This window comes from Spermophilus citellus (assembly GCF_964194105.1).
Source record: "Spermophilus citellus genome assembly, chromosome: 6".
NCBI classification, from domain to species: Eukaryota; Metazoa; Chordata; class Mammalia; order Rodentia; family Sciuridae; genus Spermophilus; species Spermophilus citellus.
Genome location: NC_138187.1, coordinates 15,874,883 through 15,895,589, shown reverse-complemented (window position 1 = coordinate 15,895,589; position 20,707 = coordinate 15,874,883). Strand labels below are relative to the sequence as shown.

The following is a 20,707-nucleotide window of genomic DNA, read 5'->3' as shown; positions in this document are numbered from 1 at the left end:
AAAAAAAAAAAAAAGAATTAATCTCCAGTCCAGAGAGAGAAAGGACACTAGAAAGTAGGGAGTTGCTTGGTATTTCTTGGAATGGCAACCGTCGGCCATTTCCAAACCTATGAGACGCCTGGAAAGTGGGGAAACCAAGCAATGTTTCAGGTTCACAGACAAACCAAGCGTTAACTACAGATACACATGCAAAGATGAAAGTATAATTAAATTTAGGGGTTCTTTTAGGTGCATTGGTAATGTAAAAAAAATACATATATTCTTAAATGTGTTACTAAATTCAGACTGAAAATAACTTTCTGTTATGAGAAAATATGTCATCAGCAGTGGCGAGAGAGAGAACACCAGAGTGAAAAGCGTGGTAGGGATCTTCAGTGCCCCAGCCCTGCATCCTCTTCCTGGGTCGGGGGCTTCCCTGCAGGAGGCCAAGTCTAAGCATGGGCTCTCCCCACCTCCCCACAGCACAGGTGGTAGCACATGACCCAGGTTCAGACACACTCACTCAAGACCTAGAACAAAGAGCTAGGACCCCTACAAGCAGGGACACATGATGGACACATGATGACCTTCTCTGGAGGTCAGTGCAGTGGCAGGGAAATCACATGGCTGGACAGCAGCTGTGTGGTACCAGGACAGTCGCTGCGGCGATACACTCTTAGACCAGCTTTACAGGGTGTCTTGGCATATTCTTCCCAGCCATAGACCCCATGCATGATTCTCCAGACTTCCCAGGGACTCTGCAGGCCACCCCAACCATGCCAATAAGTTTCCTTTTTCCTAAGTCAGCCTGAGTCAATTCCTGCAGCTAACCTGCCTCATGATATAAGAGGACCAGGGGTGACAAGGACCCAGAGCACAGGGGCCTGCACATCTACTCACAACACAATCAAAAGAGGTCTTTAAATTCAGAGCTGGGCACAACCAGTAAATGACAGAGGGTGTATTTCTTACTAATTCTCTTGGTCCCACAAGAAGACACGTCTTTCTACTCCTTCCCCACAGTTACTGGCCCAAAGCAAGGCACACACACAGTGGTGACCCAACCAGCAACCAGACTGGTCTGAAAATGTAAAGTACCACATGTGAAGCAAAAGTCCTTTTAGGAAACACACACTATGTGTAAAGCAAAACCTCACACAAAACATCTAATACTTGTGAGGAGAATTTATATAATCCAATCCACAAAAAGTATACGTGGGCATTTAGAAATGTGCTCAACTTTAAATGGTGAAACTTTGCAACAAACCATCTTTACACAATTTCAAAAAGTTCCCGATTATGGTTCCTAAATAAGAGTTCCTCTCTTCAGTTCTTCCTTTCTAAAAAAAGAAAAGAGGAAAAAAATACCCAACTCTTCAAACACACCCCCGACAACTGCACGCATACAGAAAGAAATGGAGACTGTGAACAGAGGCAAGATCCTTCTCGGTCTAGAAATCAATCTGGTTCTGTTTTATGTCGGTAAGGTATTTTTTTTTCCTTCTCCATTTTATTTAAATTAATTGCTCTTTTGCCTAATGCATTTACTTTTTAAGCTCTACAGAATAATTTTTAAATGTATAATATTATGGAAATTTAGGTCTAAGGTGATAAGTTTCCTCTTTTTCCAGAGGAACAGCTGAGGAAAAGTTTCATATTAACCTTGAAATTCCCTTTGCATTATGCTGCATTAGAGAAAAACCTCACCAAAGAACTGAAAATGCAGTTAAGATCACATGTGCTGCTCATTAACAATTTAATTCCTATACAAGCAAATTTGCTCTGCACATGGAACCCACTGAATAGTATTTGCTGAATGAACACTCTGGAATAACAGTATTTCTAAAAAGCTGAACTTCTGTAAACTTAAAGTCCTTATTTTTTTTTTAAATGCCAAAACTCTTAGAGAGAACAGCCATTTCATAATATGTCCGTTTTTAAAATTCTGCCTACACCCATTTTTTTCTCTATGAAAAAGAAAGGGTTTCTTTCATCACAGTTCTAATAGCCTCAGATTAGCCCACAAAATTTGCATTATAGGGAAGGGGGCAAAATTCTTAAAATTGATATTAGTTTTCTCATTTATAAAGAAATACATCAAAATGTTAAGTGGTTATTTTAAGCAAAAGGAGTGCAGTGACTTCTTGCTTGCTTCTTGCTTCTATTCCGTTTTTCTCCCATAAATATATATTACTTTTACAAACTATTTTAAAGAAAAATCCTGACATAGTCTAAAAACTGTGCAAACAAAACGTGTGGAGTCCACCTTAATTGGGAGTGGGGTGGGGAGGGAGGCTGGAAGCTGAGGCTGCAGCGGGGACGGCAGGCTCCACTCCGCTAAGCTGCTGCTCTGCTCGTCTGAAATGTTCTATAATGATAAGCTTTTTAAGTGTCAAAAACTAGTTCTCTACATATTTTCCAACTTGACAACAACAACAAAGGGCCTAGGGAACACTGGAACTTGTGAAAGAATGTTTTACAAGAAGGGGCTGTGGTGCGCCGTTACCCAAACTTCTCTTTTTGCTAACATGTTGCTTCACTGCTGGGGGAGAGAAGAGCAGCTTTCTCACGAGTCTCTGCCTTTCAAAGAAAACCTCTACAACTGGTTTTCACCCACCTCAGACTAAGGAGAGACAGGACCCTTCTAAGTTGCAAATTACTTACTTATTCATATTACTTACCCTGCGCACCAGTTCTTAACAAAAAATGTTAAAAGTTAGTTTCCCTTTTAAAACTTTACCCAGCAGACAATTTGAGATTGAGGCACTGTTTTACAGTTACATTCTGACAGGTCCAATTCCATTTCAAATTTCCAATATATAAATATATATAGTGAAGTGTTCCTCTGGACTTTTAAAGTGACTGAGCCTGAACAGGAGACAGAGGGTGAAGCAAACAGACTTGGGAGTGAATCGGCCCCTCAGCAGGAAACCCAGCTCAGCTGAGCCTCCACAGACACAAAGCCCCAGGAAACCCAACCCCCATCCTCCCCAGGTGATTGACTTCATCCTGTCATCTGGTTTATGTGTTTCAGGTCACTCAAAGTTCCCAGCTCATCTCAAACTGTACAAATTCTAAAATTAAAACATGGTTAAGAAAAGATTCTCATCACAAATACCATGATTCTAATTTTAATTCCTCTACTGTTTGGGTGGGGGACGTAGAAGAAAAAAGTTAAGTGAAAAAGAGCCCCTGTCTGAAACTTAAACATCAGACACCTGAATTACTTTTTAATTTCATTTATAAGATACACTCAGACCAATAAGACCAGTTGGAAACACAACCAGACAAAAAGCAGACAAAAATTTGCATAAATCCCCATCTGACTTAACCAGTAGTGTTTTATCTAAGGGCTCTGATGTCCCCAGAAAGGGCTTGGGGCAGGCCTTCCCATTTACAAGCTCCTGAGTGGCTTTCCAGCTTCATATGCCTGGTGTTAGAAGACCAAGGTGGGGACCCACACTCCAAGCAGCATCACACAATGGGGAGAGCACTGGACAGGGAGTTAAGGCTAGTTCTATGAACACCCCGTACACAGGTGCCCATAGTTATCTCTAAAATGAGCATGTGGCACTAGGAGGACATTGGTAGTGGCAGGGGCAGGAGCAGAAAGACCTATGTTTTATTGAAAACTTACTGTAGCTTAGGCAAGTAAATACTCTTTATACATCACTGCACTAGAACTTGACTCAAACTGCATAAGGTCAACCACATCATCCCCACCATGATGAGGGAAGCGACACAGAGATCACAGAGCTAGAACCATTAGAGTCAGGATTTGAACCAGTCTGTGGCTCTTTATCACACAATACTGTTAGTCAAATAGGATAAATGTTACAGGGCCTACAGTGCAGTGTACAAGTGCCAGGAAGAAACCAAATCTGCTAGCCACAGTAGGACTCACTCACTTGACCTCTGCTCTGTAACCAAAGATGGTGCAGGCGAGGCCAAGGCTGCATTTCCACAGGTGTACGTCTTGCCTTTTATCATGCTTCCAGTATGGACACTGGGCTCACAAAGGAACCATTGTAAACCGCCATGAATTGCCAGCTATCCCAAACCCCGTAAGACAAAAAGAAAAAAAGAAAAACCCTGCTCCCGCTCATGAGCTCAATCAGTGGCAGCAACATTTGTATGAGGAGCTTTGAAACACTTGACCACGCTGAATACAACACTCTTACGGGAAAGGGGTATGGGGAGGAAACAGGTTCTAAGGGATGATGTGATCTGCCCAAGATCAAAGGAGAGGTTGTAAGGAGCAAGTGTAACAGGACCCCAAACTTCTGACCCCAGATATGCTGGTGCCTCGGCTTGCCTGGCTAGCTCCACTGAACCTTTCTGGGGCTGTCTTCAAGTAACCAGATGGCATGCAACCAGGTCAGGAATCATGGGGTTAGGACAAGTGAGGATCACTGTGTCTTATTTTTACAGTCTTGTTTGTATTGAGAGTAAGGTAAGAAAAAGAAAGGAACGGCTGGGTTCCAGCCAAAACATCAGAGAAAGCAGCACCGGCAAAATGAGGGCAGCCCGCTAAGCACTCACCTGCTTCCTCCCCAGGTGCTGTGGGTGCCTGTACTGTCTCTGTTAGGCAGCCACATTACCTAGAGGTGGACTATACTCACAAGGCTGTCACTATAGAGTGCACCTTCTCCACAACCGGATGCCCTTCAGAGCAACCCATGAGCCTGTGGTTTCGCTATGGCGCTCAGCAGCCTGAGAACCTGTGCTTGGATGGATGCAGAAGTGAAACGGACAAATTCACAGTGGGGGAAGCCCTGGCCCAGAACCGAGTTTCTCTCACTGTCAACAGGGTGACATCAAATGACAGTGCAATTTACATCTGTGGAATAGCATTTCCTAGAGAAAAGACACCGAGAGCCAAGCAAACTGGAGAAGGGACCACACTGGTGGTAAGAGGTCAGTCAATGAAGGCTTTTTTTCTGTGTGTCATCACATTTTGCTCAGACCTTTAAAATCTTCACATCACTTCCATGCAAGTGTGAGATAAATTGGTAACTTAATACCCTAGCCAGTGATGTGAGGAGCACAAGTCACCATAGGTTTGGATTCAAGACCCATTCCAACCCAGATACAGTCAGTAGCATGCTGGGTACTGTGTTCTGTCTCCATACCCAAATTTGACTAATGAAGAATGACCAACCATGTTCTTCTTTCCTGTCTACAACAGGGACTAGGTGTAAGGCACCAATTCCACAGGGAACCTTGTGATTAACTCAGCTTTCTCAGGAACTGGTCTAGAATTACTCCACTTAGAACAATACACTAGAAAAGCATAAACAGTCAATAAACTAGACCCAGGAAATAAATGCATCATGGAGAATAAATACAAATTTGGAGAGAACACACTGGTGGATCCCTGGCCCTTCTCATTCTGCCTGGACAAGAAAGAATAGCTTCTAGAGATCTGCTAACACCCCTGACAATCTCTCACTCAAGTGAGGATTTTCCTATCAGTAATTTCACAAAGTCATTTCATAATCTCAGTAGTCTGAGATTATGAAATTTCAAGGTGGCACACATCTAGTCCCAGCTACTGGAGACGCTGAGGCAGGAGTATTGCTTGCACTCAAGAATTCAAGGCCAGCCTAGGCAATATGGTGAGACCCCACCTCTTAAAAAAAAAAGAAAAAGAAAAAGAAAAGAAAAGAGAAACTTCAGTGAAAAAGCTTCACATGATTCTGGGGGAAGGAAAAGAAGGGCAGTAGCACTTTGCCAATCTTGGACCTCTTGCCGTTAAAAAACGACTCTCCTATGTAATGAGCCTGAGATCATTCCATTCAAACACCATCTCAAAATCAACCAGCTCTTTATTTTTAAAATAGGACTCTAAGGATCTAAGACTGTCTGGTATTATGATCCCTGCTTTTGACTACTAGGGGTATTCTAATAGGCTTTTGATACTTGAATGTCACTTAGTTTATTCTAATGAAGTTTATTCTCACCTGTAAGAAAATCAGAAATGAGTTAACACATATAAAGCATATAATACTGCCTGACACATGGCAAATACTCAATAAATGTCAGCTACTGATATGAAAACACACGATGACTTCAGAGACTCATATGCCTCGCTGCATTAACCTTCTATAAAAAAATTATTAGAAAAGAAAATGGCTTAGAGAGAGATGAAGATCACAAAAAGATTTGTACATAATTGAAAAGTTGCTAAGATTCCTGACTTTTCTACAGAGATGCTAATTTAGCACCAAAACATTTTTTAAAAGTTGTATAGAGTTAATTTGTTAGTTTCACATGTAAAAATGTATGTACTGATAAGAATCAAGGGGATACTTGGTTGGAATAATAACTATAAACCTAATTGTACTTTGTAAATAATCAAAAGACTTGGCATGTTACTTAATCTCTCCCTAGAGCACAGAACACTGAATATCTCCTGTCGGGAGACACTCAGAATGTGAAAATGGGTTCAGTAATTTCGCCTTAGAACTTTTAGCAGAAAGCACATATGTCACAATAGTATGCCTTTTTTTATTAAGATTTTTTATTAGTGCTTTATAATTATAGTGATTGGGTTCATCCCAACAAACTCATACATGCATAAAAATAGACTGCAGTTCTTTTAGGCAAGCAGTGGATACTATGATCCTCAATGGAGGGCCTTCACAGGCTTTTTTTTTTGGTACTGGGATTGAACACAGGGACACTTAACCAGTGAGCCACATCCCCAGCCCTTTTTTTTAATTATTATTTTATTTATATATGACAGTGGAATGCATTACAATTCTTATTACACATATAGAGCACAATTTTTCATATCTCTGGTTATATACAAAGTATATTCACGGCAATTCATGTCTTCACACATGTACTTTGGATGATAATGATCATCACATTCCACCATCATTTCTTACCCCATGCCCCCTGCCTTCCCCTCCCACCCCCTCTGCCCTATCTAGAGTTCATCTATTCCTCCCAGGCTCCCTCTCCCTATCTCACTATGAATCAGCCTCCTTATATCAAAGAAAACATTCAGTATTTGGTTTGGGGGGATGGGGATGCTAGGTTTCACCTAGCATTATCTTCTTGACTCCATCCATCCCAACCCTTTCTTGAGACAGGGTCTCGCTAAGTGGCTGAGGCTGGCCTCAAATTTGCAATCCTCCTGCCTCAGCCTTCCAAGTCACTGGGATTATAAACATGCACCTACCAGACCCAGCTTGGGTTTTTAATAGACACCACCATTCACTATAATAGTTCCAAGATTATACATGACATCACTCACAAATGATGTGAAAATATTTTAACTTCATAAGCAGACTCAATGACATTTGTACACTATTTCTAACAAAAGAAAACTTAAATGCCCTTGAACACACTAGGTTCAAAAGTTTAAGTAATGCACTGTACCAGATGGTTAATCAAATTTTTGAATTTTTAAATATTTTTTATCTTTAGCAAGTATCATTTTTAGTATAAAACATTTAAAGAACTGATGAAATGGATTTAACTATCATATACTTTAATATCTTCCGAACCAAAAAACTCCCCCCAAAGAAGCTTACATGAACAGGCAAACAGAATGAGTCCATATTTCACCTGTAACTTGTAGCTTCAATGATACTTTACACATACATACATGTGCAAGAATATGCCTCCACAGTGACTGTTTCTTTCTGTTTCCACAATTAAGAAAGTAAGCTTCTCAGCAAGGAACTGCAGAGTCTCCTGACAGTGCTCTTAGTGCTGCTCTCCATCTACATTACTGGGGTATGTGTGGCCTTCACAGTCCTCTCCAAGGTAAGTCAAATGTTCTCACACTGATGTCCCCAAAGCCTTAAATATTAAATGGAAAATTATCTCCATCTCTCCATAATCACCGAGCCTCAGATACAGCTCACCTAATGAACATCTCCCTCTGCTTCTGCAGGGATCATCACATGCAGAGGAGGGCCACAGGAGGCATAGATTTCCATCACTGAAATTAACAAGAATACATGATTTATAGTGTTTTCTCTTTAAATTCAGTAATGTGGGATTAAGAAGCCATCTTCTATGCTAGCTTTCTTCTGCAGAAGTGAGGTGTGGGGAAGCGGTAGCAGGTGGTGGAGTGTTACTGTCATCTATGAAAGTCCTAAGAATAATTTTTAAGAGCAGAAGAGATTAATGAAGAGAGTAGAAGCTGCCTTCAACTATTCAAAAAGGCCTAAACTTATTTAAAAAGAATATAACTTGACTTTACATATGTCTTAAGAGCGGATGTTTATGTCTTATGTTAGAAGTACTACAAATTCCACAATAAACATTAGTTTGAGTTATTTAGCTTACTAATGAAATAAAAGTATCTCAGAAATAATATGAAAACTATTAATACTTATTGTATATCATTTAAATATTGTTAGTTTAATCCTATTATGGTATGACACATCTGTCACAATTATTGTAAGTGCATAAAATATTTACAGACTTTCCTTTTCTTCTTGACAGTCAAAATCTAATATTCTAAGAAACAGAGAAACAAAAGAAGATTCACAAAAGGTAAAATATTTTTTAAATTGTAGCTAGTTGTAAGTATTTCAAATCCAAAATAGTTTAAGAAACACAGAGAGTATGTGTTTCAACCAGATACTAATGTTTCCTAACTGTTGAGAATCTTCATGATAATCTCAAGTGCTTAGCTGTGATTTCAACTTGACAGCTCTCCACCCTTTGAATAGACTCAAAATACTAAAGAGTTAGCTGTAATGCAGATGTGTTGGTATGTAGTTTCTGAGACTGGTGACAGTAAATAAAGAAAAAGCTCTGATGATGTGCACAAATCATCACTTATGCTCCTGAAAGAGAGATCTTTTTCTCATTTGTATTTACAGAAGAAAAGTGCTCGGCGTATTTTTCAGGAAATTGCTCAAGAACTATATCACAAAAGATACGCAGAAACAGGCCCACAACTTGTAAGTATAAAATGCCAAAAAGATGCAATACAGGCATAAAGCATGCTTCACAGAAAAAAAAACTAGGCTGCCAACAAGCTGTCAATACATATTTTCCTTTAAAAGAATCTGAAAAAAGACCTTCACATAAAATGCATTTTTACACAGAACCTGTTTTGATAAATACATAACAAAGGACATTTGATACAATATTAAATAGCCCCAGGCTGGTATCTTAAGTGACACTGAACACTCAGAAACACACTGGACACAGACAATGTTTTCAATACAGACAAGGATGCTTTTGTAGATTAAAAAGTGATTGGTATTTTGCTCTTGTTTTATGTCCCCCCCCAACCGCCCCAGTACTGGGGATAAACCCAGGGGCACTCTACCACTGAGCTACATCCTCATCCCTTTTAATTTATTATTTTGCAATAGGGTCTCACTAAGCTACTTAGGGCCTCACTAAGTTGCCCAGGTTGGTCTCAAACGTGTGATCCTCCTGCCTCAGACTTTCAAGTCACCAGGATTACAGGCATATGCCATGGTGACTAGATCAAATTATTTTTTAAATTACTTATTACTTATAAAACAAAAACTTCACATTAGAGCTAATGATATAAAAATGAGTATTTCTTCAGTCTTTGGGGTTGGAGTGACAGGTAGAGTGCATCTGTATTATCTATAATACATTCTGATGAAAGTCCTACATAAACAGGATTTTCCGACAGCACAACAGGAACTCTGTTTCCATGATACACAGTCAGATTCTCAGACTTAAAATGTATACAGATAGTGAAATTAAACACAACTGACATTATTTTCCTCTTAAACTGCACCTGAGACCAAATACCAACAGCAAAGTGATTATAAGGTGTGGTTATTTTAACCCTTTTTATTTTAAAAAGAATTTTAACTCAAGAGAATGTTGTGGGACTGGGGCTGTAGCTCAGTGGCAGAGCGCTTGCCTAGCACAGGTGAGGCACTTGGTTCAATCCTCAGCACCACATTAAAAAATAAATAAAGTTGTAAAAAGTATATTAAAAGAAAAAGAGAGAGAATGTTGTCCAAGTAGTCATTTCATCCTTCAGTGTATGTACAAATACATAAAGACAATGGTTCAGTTACTTAGGACAGCACTCGAAATAATTACAAATGCCTGTTCATTCATACTTTTTTCTTACTGAGGCTAAGGAATTTTCTTCAACAAAGAGGCAAAAGTAAGTGGCCTGAAGGAAGGCCTAGAAGTAAGAACTGTAAAGTTCCCACCCAGGGCTTTGCCAATGACATCTAGACAAGAAAATTATTTTTCAGTCCCAACATCCTACTGGAAGGATAATTAGGACCCAGAATGCAAGGTGGCAGAGCAGCTTATATGTGGTATGGAGGATGGCATCATTGGTTACATAACCTTAAACACCATTCATTATTTTCTATTGTAGGAGAAAGACAATATTTATGAAAACAGAAGAGCACTTTCCAACTGTGAAAGACCATAGATACATTTTGATTTTCAATTAATTCACTGAAAATCCAACTCCAGAAGCTATGGAAATGCACCAATTTTTTTATCATTTAAAAAAAAATAAAGGTAAAAGGAAAAGACAACTGGCTGCAAAAAAGGCGGCCAGGGCATAAAGGAAGCTACAACTAATAGTAATTAAAACCCAACAAAATGCAATTGAAAAGTTCTTTCCTAATTTGCCAATAAAATTCTAAGCAACCTAATCAGATTATAGGCATGCAGCTTCAAAAAATTTTCTGACATGTATCCTACATCTGTTTCATTTAACATGTTAATAAGTGTGTGATGGCGATTACCCTGAAGATTTGAAGTCAACCACATGACTCAATCCTGAGTGGAAGAAATGTCTTTGTGGGTGGTAGAAATGATGGAACAATTAGCATCAGAGGGAAGGCATAAAGAGAAGGAGAAATATGCTGAAATTTGAGATAGAAGAATTCGTTTTGAAAAGTACTTTGGAGCAAAAATTATTTCCTCTAATATTTTAATGGGGCAATGAAAAAGTACATATTTCCTTACCAGGGTATGCAAAATAAATATCATGCCACCAACAAAAAGTGAGAATAGGGAATAGAATAAGAATATAAATTCCAAAATATGGAAAATTCAAAGCAGAATGTGAAACAGAGAAAACCTCAGAAGAAATAAGCCACAACTGACTCTAGATGTCAGTGTTGTGCCAAAGAAGAGCACCCTGGAAGGCCACATCCTGATGGCACAAAGACCTCTACAATCCCGATTTCTGACCAATTCAGGAGGGAAATAGCAGACACTGGACTGGTACAGCAAGCATGTTATGGACTTCATTACCAGAGCACTAAGAAAATATGATACAAATTTTCTTTGAAAGCTAAGTAGGTATAAACAATCTAAAGTACCTGCAAGCATGCTTCTGTTATTAAACATGAATTATAATGTATTGTGTTTATTTCATTAAAGTTGTTTCCTTTAAACTGGCATTAAATTATTTAAGCATATTCTTTTTATAACCAAGATATAATTTTTAAATACTTTAGGATCCCTTTGGAAGCAGTTTACACTGATGGCTTAAATCAGTGATATCAAACCTTTCTGAAAACATGTGCCCAGAAAAATAAAAAAGGCAGAGGATGAAGCATACTTGTGTGTGCATGTATATGTTGTACAGGTGCAAGTTGTGTGTAACATACGCATGTGTATATATGTGTTTGTATCTTATACACAAAAACAAATAAAATAATGGTATAAACAGCAGCATAAATAGAGATGTAAATTTTTCTTCCTATAATTCAAAAATAAATTTTCTGTGTGCCAAGGTTCACACCCTCACTTTGAGACTACTGGCTGAGGTGAAATAAATGAACTTCTGAACCAGATGGCAAAAAAAAAAAAAAGGCAAATACTAATTCCATCTAGATGAACTGAATGAGTGCTGAATTAGATCATTTACTTTTCATTCTGGCAATCATTACATTTTGGCACTTAATTCCAGGGCTGAAAAGACACTGCTCCTTGTGTTAACTAACCAAGAGACAAAATCCCTAAGATAAACTAGTATTAACTTCTGAGTATACATTTTCCAATGTAAGCAAGGACTGTGTTTCAAAGATCACTTTCCCAAAGAAAGGAGTTCTGTTCCCCAGCTCATATAGAAGAGTGCCTGGTGCGTGTATACCATTCGTGCTTTCATTCATCCATGTAGCCAACCAAATTTATTGAGTGCTACACTTTTAGGCAAAGCGTACTCTGCATGCTATCCTTGGATTACACTGAACCCGCGCTATGCCAACCCGCACTGTATCCGCGCCTTCATACTTTGCATACGCTGTTCCCTTCTGTCTGGTAAAATGCTTCCAAGACTTCAAACACAGCTTACTAGTGCACACAAGGCCCTGGGTATAATCCTCAGCACCGCAAAAACAAAAGACAGAAAAACAGCATATTGCCACTTCTAGCACAAAACCTTCCCCAGATCAACAGTTAAAGGATCTTTCCTTCTTGAAATACACAGTACTTTGTCGTATTTCTCTTCACACTACCCTGCCATTGCCTGTTTCATCTATCTTCTGTGTTTCAAGACTAAAAGCATACTTCCCATTTATATTTGTATTTCCATTTCCTGGTACATAGTAGGCCCTCAAATGCCTTCATATGAATACAACTGAACAATGGTTCTATTTTTATTTAATCTTTTAGAATTTCCATGAGAAGTGTAGCATACTTCACTTTCTAGTCATTGACTCTAACCCCCTCCATAAAGACTGTATTCACTGAATCTCTAAAATATTAATTTTTTTTTTTTTTGCTATCTGAATATCCAGAATTATCACTGGAAGGTTTAAAACTGTAGCTTTCCCTTAAGATTTGAGTTTCCCACAACAGTGAAAAGAAAATAAAATTGAACCAACCTATCTTAGTTTGGGTTGCTAAAACAAGCTGCCACAGACTGGGGGGCTTATAAACAACTTCTTGAGTTCTGGAGGACTAGAAATCTAACATCAGGGTGCTACCCGGCTGGATTCTGGTAAGGACCATCTTTCAAGCTGCAGACTGCTCACTTGTTATATCCTCACATTGGCAGAGAGCAGAGAAGCAAGATCTCTCGGACCTCTAATAAGGACACTAATCACGTGTATGAAGGTCCTGACCTTGTGACCCATCTAATCCTAGTTAACTGCCAAAGGCTCTCACCTCCTAATTTCTAAGAAGAAAATGGACCAAAAGATGTTCTAGCACCTACAAACCCTACTTTCTAGGCAAGAGCTCCCCAAAACCACATACCAAAATATATTAATGGGACTTTCAAAATAAGTGATTTCCTTTTCATGCTGTATAAGACGAGAGAAGCTATGTCTCTAAGGTGTCAAGTCACATAAAACAATGGAGAATGCACTTTCAGACAGTTAAAATGCAGAATGAAGATTTCAAATTCTGATTTCTGAGTTAAGAGTTTTAGGCAGACCTTGACAAATATTTCAATCTGAAGAACAGTGAACAAGTATAATCAATATAGCCACAATTTTTTTTAAAAAGGAATAGAACAGGATAGAATATAATAATCCTAATATTTATCAAATACCAAAAGCAAGACAGACATGGTCTGGCACTGCTCAATACATTATTTTATCCTCACAATAAACCTCAAGGTAAGTATTAACCCCCTTTTTTGCAGATGAAGCTCTGAGATAACTGAGAGACCCAGAAACTCACATTTCAAATTCAAACAGAGGTCATCTCTAAAATTCCATGCTCTTCCATGAAAAAGACTGCTAAAGTCCTGTTTATTTCTATTTAGACTGATGAGAGCCTTGAGACTAAACATGTTTAATTTAACCAGACCAATGACCCTGGGAGAGAATGAAAAGGTTGCCAAAGAGCCACACCTCTCCAAAAGCACAGGCCTAAAATGTTTCATAGGAGAATCCCACCAAACTTTCAAAGAATGAACAAACAACAAAACATTCCCAATTATTTTTTAAAAATCCAACAGAACACTGACACCCAAACAAAGGTAACACCCTCCAGAAAAATAAAGACTATCGTTTATCAACAATATTAATGATTATATATTTTTAGAATTTTTGTAAATAGAATCTAGTAGTGCATTAAAAGATGATCCAAGTCCAAAAATAATATAATGGCTATATATTAAAAGAGAAGTATTGATTTAATGAGTCAAAGGAAGAAAAAAATATGACCATCTCTGTATATTAAAAATTCAGATGGCAAAATTCAGTATGAATTTCTAATTTTTTAGGCTCCTAGTAAAACAGGAATTTTAAAAATGTATCTCAAATAAAACAGTGATCTCAAGTGAAAAATATTTCAAATAGAAATATTTTCATTAAAGTCACAAACAAAAGTTTCTACCTTTTTTTTTAACATTAGAAAGCAAACCACCTTCTCTCCATACATTTAGTGGTGGTTGGTAAATGTTCAACAACCAGCTTATAGAGGGGACAGGGTATTTGTGGTATTTGCCAAACTCCATGGTGTAAACATTCCCATTAATATCAAATGTAATACTGGCCATATTTAACAACCAGTTTGCTAAATCCCTACCAATGTAATAATTAGGTGCCATGAGCCAGTCTGAGCCAGCTCCAGCATACCACGGCTTACATCCAGAAAATGAAGAAGATGCCTATGTGATGATATGGAAAAATTCCCAACATATGTTTAAGTGAAAAAGGCAACTAAAGTACTTATAATGGGCTGCTTCAGCTTGTGCATAGACTTAACTTCTGAAGAATATTTAAGATAACCTGAAAAGACTGTGGAACTGGGATGGATGAGAAACTTTGCACTGTATAGTCTCTTATAAGCTATTTGAATTATACTATTTTTACTATGAATCATTTTGTATAAAAATTACAATTTTAAAAAATCATGTCATTAAATTTTCATTTTTATAATATAATTCTGTGTTAATCAAGTATTTTTCCTTTTTATTCTGGGGTAGTTAACCAATTCTTTGGGGTACTTAACCAACTAGATTTAACAACCCCTAACCAAGACTGGGTCAGTAAACCAAAGAAACTGAAATCGGGACGATACATTGTTGCATTTTCTGTTTTCAAGTTAATCTTCACAATAAAATGCATGCGGTTCAACTTCAACACATTTGCCCAAACAATTACACAAGTCATCATTTCACCTTCAATTGCTTTTGTTAAAAAATAAATACTGGGAAATGAAATTGATCAAATTATGTCATGTGCATGTACAAATGCGACATAATGAATCCCACTATGTGTAATTATAATGCACCAGTAAAAAAATTTTTTTGAAGAAATTAAGTCAAGTAGGCAGGCAAAACACATTCAGCTTTAATATAGGCCAGTATTCATGAACTCACACGCATGATCACTTTGCACCTCCCAGACCTCAGTTTCACATGGAACTCATCAGGATCTAATTAGTGATGTGGAGAAAGGAAGCAATAATAGAGTGCTACAGAGCAGTCTGCAAAATTTATAGGTCACTAAAGGTCACCCATAGCAACAAGGTTTCTTGTCTCGAGTTTGCAATGTGTCACATGCTGGACTCCTTAGACTCCACAGGCAGCTCCAAACATCCACAATCAAGGAGCTTGTTTCAATCCTTAGTGGAGACTGCCCTCTTGTCCAGTTTGACTTCCTCTTGATTTTCAGTGTCAGAAACACATGGAAATAAGATTTGTGGTTACACTAATGTTTCTTCCTCCTGCTTCTCCACCTCCTGCTATGCCAGGAAGTAGCATTAAAGTTCTGTCAAGTGGTTGCCCAACAGGACACAGGAAACCAGAACCTTACAACCTGATGACTAGTGAGACCAATGCAGAGAGATGAAGCCTAGGTTTAATTACACAGGGAGCAGCACTGAAACAAAGTCAGGTTGCTGAATTCCCAAGGAGGACATTTACTAGATTTTATTCACTGTGTAACATATACATGATAAATAGGCACTCATGATTCAAGCAGTTTTTGCTTTACCAAGACTAAAGGAATGTAAAAATGATGAAGCAAAGTTAGTACAGATAAGAGAAGGTATCTGTACTAACTTTCTTCCCTCCCTCCCATGTCTAAAGAGTTCCCATTTTTCCCCACCATCAACACAAATCTAAAACCACAAGGTAGTTAAGCATTCAATCTGAAAGGCTAAGGCACATAGGAAACAAAAATAAGGACAAGAAAAAATTAAGGCACATGTAAATAGTAACATAAACCCATATAGCATTCATGGTTGTAAGAAATGTAAGCATTGTTCCTTAAGATAAAGACTTCATGGGCCTAGGGTTGTGGCTCAGTGGTAGAGTGCTCACCTACCACATGAGAGGTCCTGGGTTCGATCTTAAACACCACATAAAAACAAATAAACAAAATAAAGGTACTGTGCCCAACTACAACTAAAAAATAAATATTAAAAAAAAAGACTTCGTGATATCTAATAACTATGACACTTGCAAAGTAGTAATGGATTTCTTAAAATGTCTGCCAGCTGTTAAAGAGTTTTTGAAGAATGGCTAAACTAGACCACAAAACAGAACTAAAGATTTTTAAGAATTAACATGTATGATTTATACAACAAATAATTTTTATATTACGTATTTTAACTTATAAAAATACAAAAGAGAGACTTAAAGCCAAAATTTCCAAGATGATCTGAAATGCAAAACACATTAAGCTAAAACTATGAATTCATGTGACATTAGGTCACATTAAATGCCAGAAGTCATAATAAATCTGCAGTGATATGAAACAAGCCCATTTCTTCTAAAATAATCTTCATTTAATATTGCTGAAGAGCAAAATCATGAAATAAAATCAAATGTTACTCAAAGAAATGATATATTTTCTCAAAAGAGAAAAACAGGTAACAACTACTGTCTTTTTTTTTTTTTTTAAGTCTGGGACAAGAAATGAAAAATGCAAAACAAAACAGGCATGATATTCAGCAAGTACAGATGAGCAGATGAAAACGCATCATTTATTGACTAATAAATAAATGGTTGAAGCTCTATTTAAAACCAGAGGATACAAACACATTTTAGGCTTTCAACTTCAAGTAGGCAGGTCCAGCTGAGTATTAATTATTTTCACTGCAAGAGAGTACTAGAGTTCTATAAAATCAACATTAAGATGAACATTAACCAAGGTGATTTTTTTAAAACATTTATTCTTTAGTTGTAAGTGGACACAATACCTTTATTTAGTTTTTAATGTGGTGCTGAGGATCGAACCCAGGGCCTCACGCATGCTAGGCAAGAGCTTTGCCTCTGAGCCACAACCCCAGCCCGATAAGGTGATATTTTAAATGAGATAACAGTTTTACTTTAAACTCCAGCCTATTTTAAAAAACATTAGACAATGTTTAATTGTGATCAACTCTGGATAAGATTTAGTCTGACCATACTTACCATTTTCCACATAGGGATGAAAAGGAAGGACAAGGGCAAGAATGACTCTGCCTCTAGTTGGCTCCAAGACACTTCTGATATCTTTTAACAAAGTCAGGGGCTGATCACAGCGGTCCAGCAAATTCAAGCAGCTGATGACATCATACTGAAACCCCGTATTCTGCCATTCATTGATTCCAAGCACTCTAGAAAAACATCAGAAAGAACTTGACTAATATTTCTTGCTTTGAAGACATCTTTTTAAAATAATTTAAGATGCCAATAAAGGCTCTAATTTTGTCTTCCAAAACAAAGTAAACTCAAAATATTCACTTATAATTTATATTTGTAAAAATACAAAGGCCAGACAAGAGACAAACAGCAACCATGTTTCTTTAAATTTACCATTTCTCCTATTAACAAATACTAAAACATACAGAACTTTCTTTATAAGAATATGTTTAATAAGAATGAAGACACAAAGTAATAAAAATTAGTTCTCTTCTCCAATGAAAGAACAAAAGAATGAATCTAACTTTTTAACATTCACTAGCAGTGAATCATAAAAAAATATATATATATTCATATTTTCTATTATTAGGGTCCTTCCTATACTAAGAATGGAGTAGTATAAAATAGTAATCTAAAAATCTTTTCATCATATCCATTGCCAGGAGACAATTTCATACTCTAGAATCTTCATGTCTAAATAACTACTTAGAAAAACATAAAGCATAGGGCATCCTCATAAAACTATAAGCGAACAACATGATTAGAAAATCTCACCTATCCCCCCCACCCCCACACACATACCATTTTTAGTCTTTTACAATGTTTATCTACAGAAAGGGGAAGTTTTTAATATCAAGTCTTTGATAACCTGGGGGGTGAGGTTCTATATATCTTAAGGTGACTGATTTCTAATGTAATAAATCATGCGGGAAACACAGTCTGCATTATTTCAAATTTAAAAAAAATAATGGAGATGCTTTTTATATTGAGTGTATTGGTTACATACATGTCAAAAACCAGTCAAATTGCATACTTCAAAATATGTGCATTTTATTGCCCTTCAATTTTACCTCAATAAAGCTATGAGAAAAAAAGAGACAGAGTCTTTGCTAACCAAATCACTGAGTCAATTCTATAAACTACTTACTCCTGCCTGCTTACACCAGTCAGAATGTAGCAAGTAAAACATGTTGGAATAGAAACAGGTGAAAAAGGAAACCGAGAAAAGGATCTGTGGAAAACAAGTCTTTAATAATGCTGAACAAGGAGGTATCTTAGAAAATTCTAAAAGTATAATGAGGGCTATTTTAGAAACATTACTAACAATGATATTTTATAGCATTTCTGAATAGAACAAAAAGGAACATAAGTCACTTAGTTACATCTTTTTTTAATCTATATTTTTATAAAACAGAGTCACCTCTAAACAAGTCTAACTTAAAGTAACCAGTCATATTCCTTTGTTATACAAGTGTTGTTGGTGGTGGTTTTTTGGATTTTTTTAGGTTTGGGTCTTTTTTTTGGGGGGGGGGGGGGTAACCAGGGATTGAACTCAGAGACACTCAATCACTGAGCCATATCTCCAGCCCTTTTTTTATTCTATTTAGAGACAGGATCTCACTGAGTTGCTTAGTGCCTCACCGTTGTTGAGGCCGTTGTTGAGGCTGGCTTTGAACTCCTGCCTCAGCCTTCCGAGCCACTGTGATTATAGGCATGCACCACTGTACCCAGCCTATTGTACAGGTGTTTAATTGAACTAAATATTGATTGAAATAAATAGAGCACTAGGGCTTCAAAATCATTTTGTTTTACTGAGATTAAGAAACTTGATTTATGGCATTAAAGAAGAATTTCAAAATATTACTGTAAAGATTATAGTTTTAGGATAAAATTTCCAACAGTTCTGATTTTAAACACTGAAATGAGCAATTAAAAAGATAAATTATATACTTTATTTTAAAAGAAACTCACATGTACAATGAATCAGAAGCCAAATACCATCAGCATGTTGTAATGTAGAATAATTTCACTAAATCCATCCCAGAATTAGTTAGGTAGTTTCCATGTGAAAGACAGAAATATATTCTCTTAACAGAAAATTAAAGTTTGCATGCTGAGATGGTTAAACCTATACCTACACTAGCTCAAATTCATCCTTATTTTGTTGTGTGTTTGTTTAGTTTTGGGTACCAGGAATTGAAACCAGGGGCACTTTACCACTGCCCTTTTAATTTTTTATTTTGAGACAAGGTCTTGATAAGTTGCTGAGGCTAGACTTGACCTGGCAATCCTCTTGCCTCAGACTCCTGAGTTGCTGGGATTACAGGCCTATACTGTTATACCAGACATTATTACATTTATTCCTTCCTTCCATAGAAAATCACACTAAATATCTGTTTACTATAATCTTCCCTTCCATTGCCTCCTACTTAGTCTTCCCATTCCCTGGGCTAAGGAGTTCTATATTTTGCAAATGTTCAGTCCAGTCCTGCTCCAAAAGGTACACTGATGCTCCATGTCTAGTATTAGTCTGTAAAAAGTAAAAACATGGAAATAGCAAAGTAAGTGATTACACATTCTTCTTCTTTCTCTCCAAGGCTAAGCCAGGCTTCCAAAATACCATAGAGGAGGCCATCTCCAGCTCCAGCTCCTCCATTCTATACTCAACCAATACACAGAAATCTCCTAACAAAAAGTATCCATACTGAATAAAGATTGCGCTTCTTCCTAAGTCTCTTCTTCCTAAGTCTCTTAAAACTAAGATTTGACACTTCCTACGCATCATTACTGATGGCTGTTATTAAAAATCAAAATAGAAAATAGCAATAATTGTCAAGGATGTTAATAAACTGGAACCCTTGAACACTGTTGATGAAAATACAAAAATGGTATAGCTGCTATGGAAAACATATGGCAAATTTTCCAAAATATTAAGGCTCACCATTTGACCCATCAATTCCACTTTCAGGTATATATCCAAAATAAGTGAAAGCAGAGACTTTAATAGATATGTTCATGCATGTTCATGCATTACTCACAATGCCAAATGGTAGAAGCATTAACAAAAAGGTAGAAGCAACCCAAAAGTCCACTGACAGATGAATGGCTAAAGAAAGTGTGATATGTGCATACAATGGAATATTATTTGGTACCAAGAGAAATTTAGATACATGCTACAACACAGATGAACCATGAAGACATTATGTTAGGTGAAATAAGTCAGGCACAGAAGATAAAAATATGATTCCTCTTATATGAGGTACCTAGAATAGTCACATTCAGAGACAAAGTAGAATGGTGGTTGTCAGGGGCTGAAAGAAGGGAGGAAAAGGGAGTTACTGATTGATGGGTACAGAATTTCAGTTGGGGAAGATGAGAAAGTTCTGGGGATGGATGATGGTGATGTTTGTGCAACAATGCAAA

The 20,707-nt window shown here is 37.3% G+C and overlaps 2 protein-coding genes across 4 annotated transcripts in view; one reads left to right on the top strand and one right to left on the bottom strand.

Annotated features, from left to right (window-relative positions):
• Positions 1-20,707, bottom strand: part of METTL9 (methyltransferase 9, His-X-His N1(pi)-histidine) — a 38,884-nt gene that overhangs the window by 1,252 nt on the left and 16,925 nt on the right. For 2 of the 3 annotated variants that reach the window (XM_081298351.1, XM_081298350.1), the window contains exon 4: positions 17,294-17,478. The exons of the other annotated variant lie outside the window; for it this stretch is intronic. In XM_081298351.1, coding sequence (XP_081154477.1) covers positions 17,294-17,478 — 185 coding nt within the window. The remainder of the gene's footprint in view (positions 1-17,293; positions 17,479-20,707) is intronic. 3 annotated transcript variants of the gene reach the window in all.
• On the top strand, positions 18-17,283 carry IGSF6 (immunoglobulin superfamily member 6). Its single transcript, XM_081298353.1, has 6 exons — positions 18-1,461; positions 4,537-4,896; positions 7,652-7,758; positions 8,446-8,496; positions 8,829-8,909; positions 10,334-17,283. The coding sequence occupies exons 1-6, from the start codon at positions 1,395-1,397 to the stop codon at positions 10,388-10,390; spliced, it is 723 nt and encodes a 240-aa protein (XP_081154479.1). The 5' UTR covers positions 18-1,394; the 3' UTR covers positions 10,391-17,283.

What these genes read in the sequence shown, in the direction of transcription:
- IGSF6 (XM_081298353.1), top strand. Translation starts at nt 1,395, where the DNA reads ATGGAGACTGTGAACAGAGGCAAGATCCTTCTCGGTCTAGAAATCAAT. An exon ending in TCTGGTTCTGTTTTATGTCG is followed by an intron (nt 1,462 to 4,536) that starts GTAAGGTATTTT and finishes CTTCCTCCCCAG; the next exon opens with GTGCTGTGGGTGCCTGTACT. An exon ending in GACCACACTGGTGGTAAGAG is followed by an intron (nt 4,897 to 7,651) that starts GTCAGTCAATGA and finishes TCCACAATTAAG; the next exon opens with AAAGTAAGCTTCTCAGCAAG.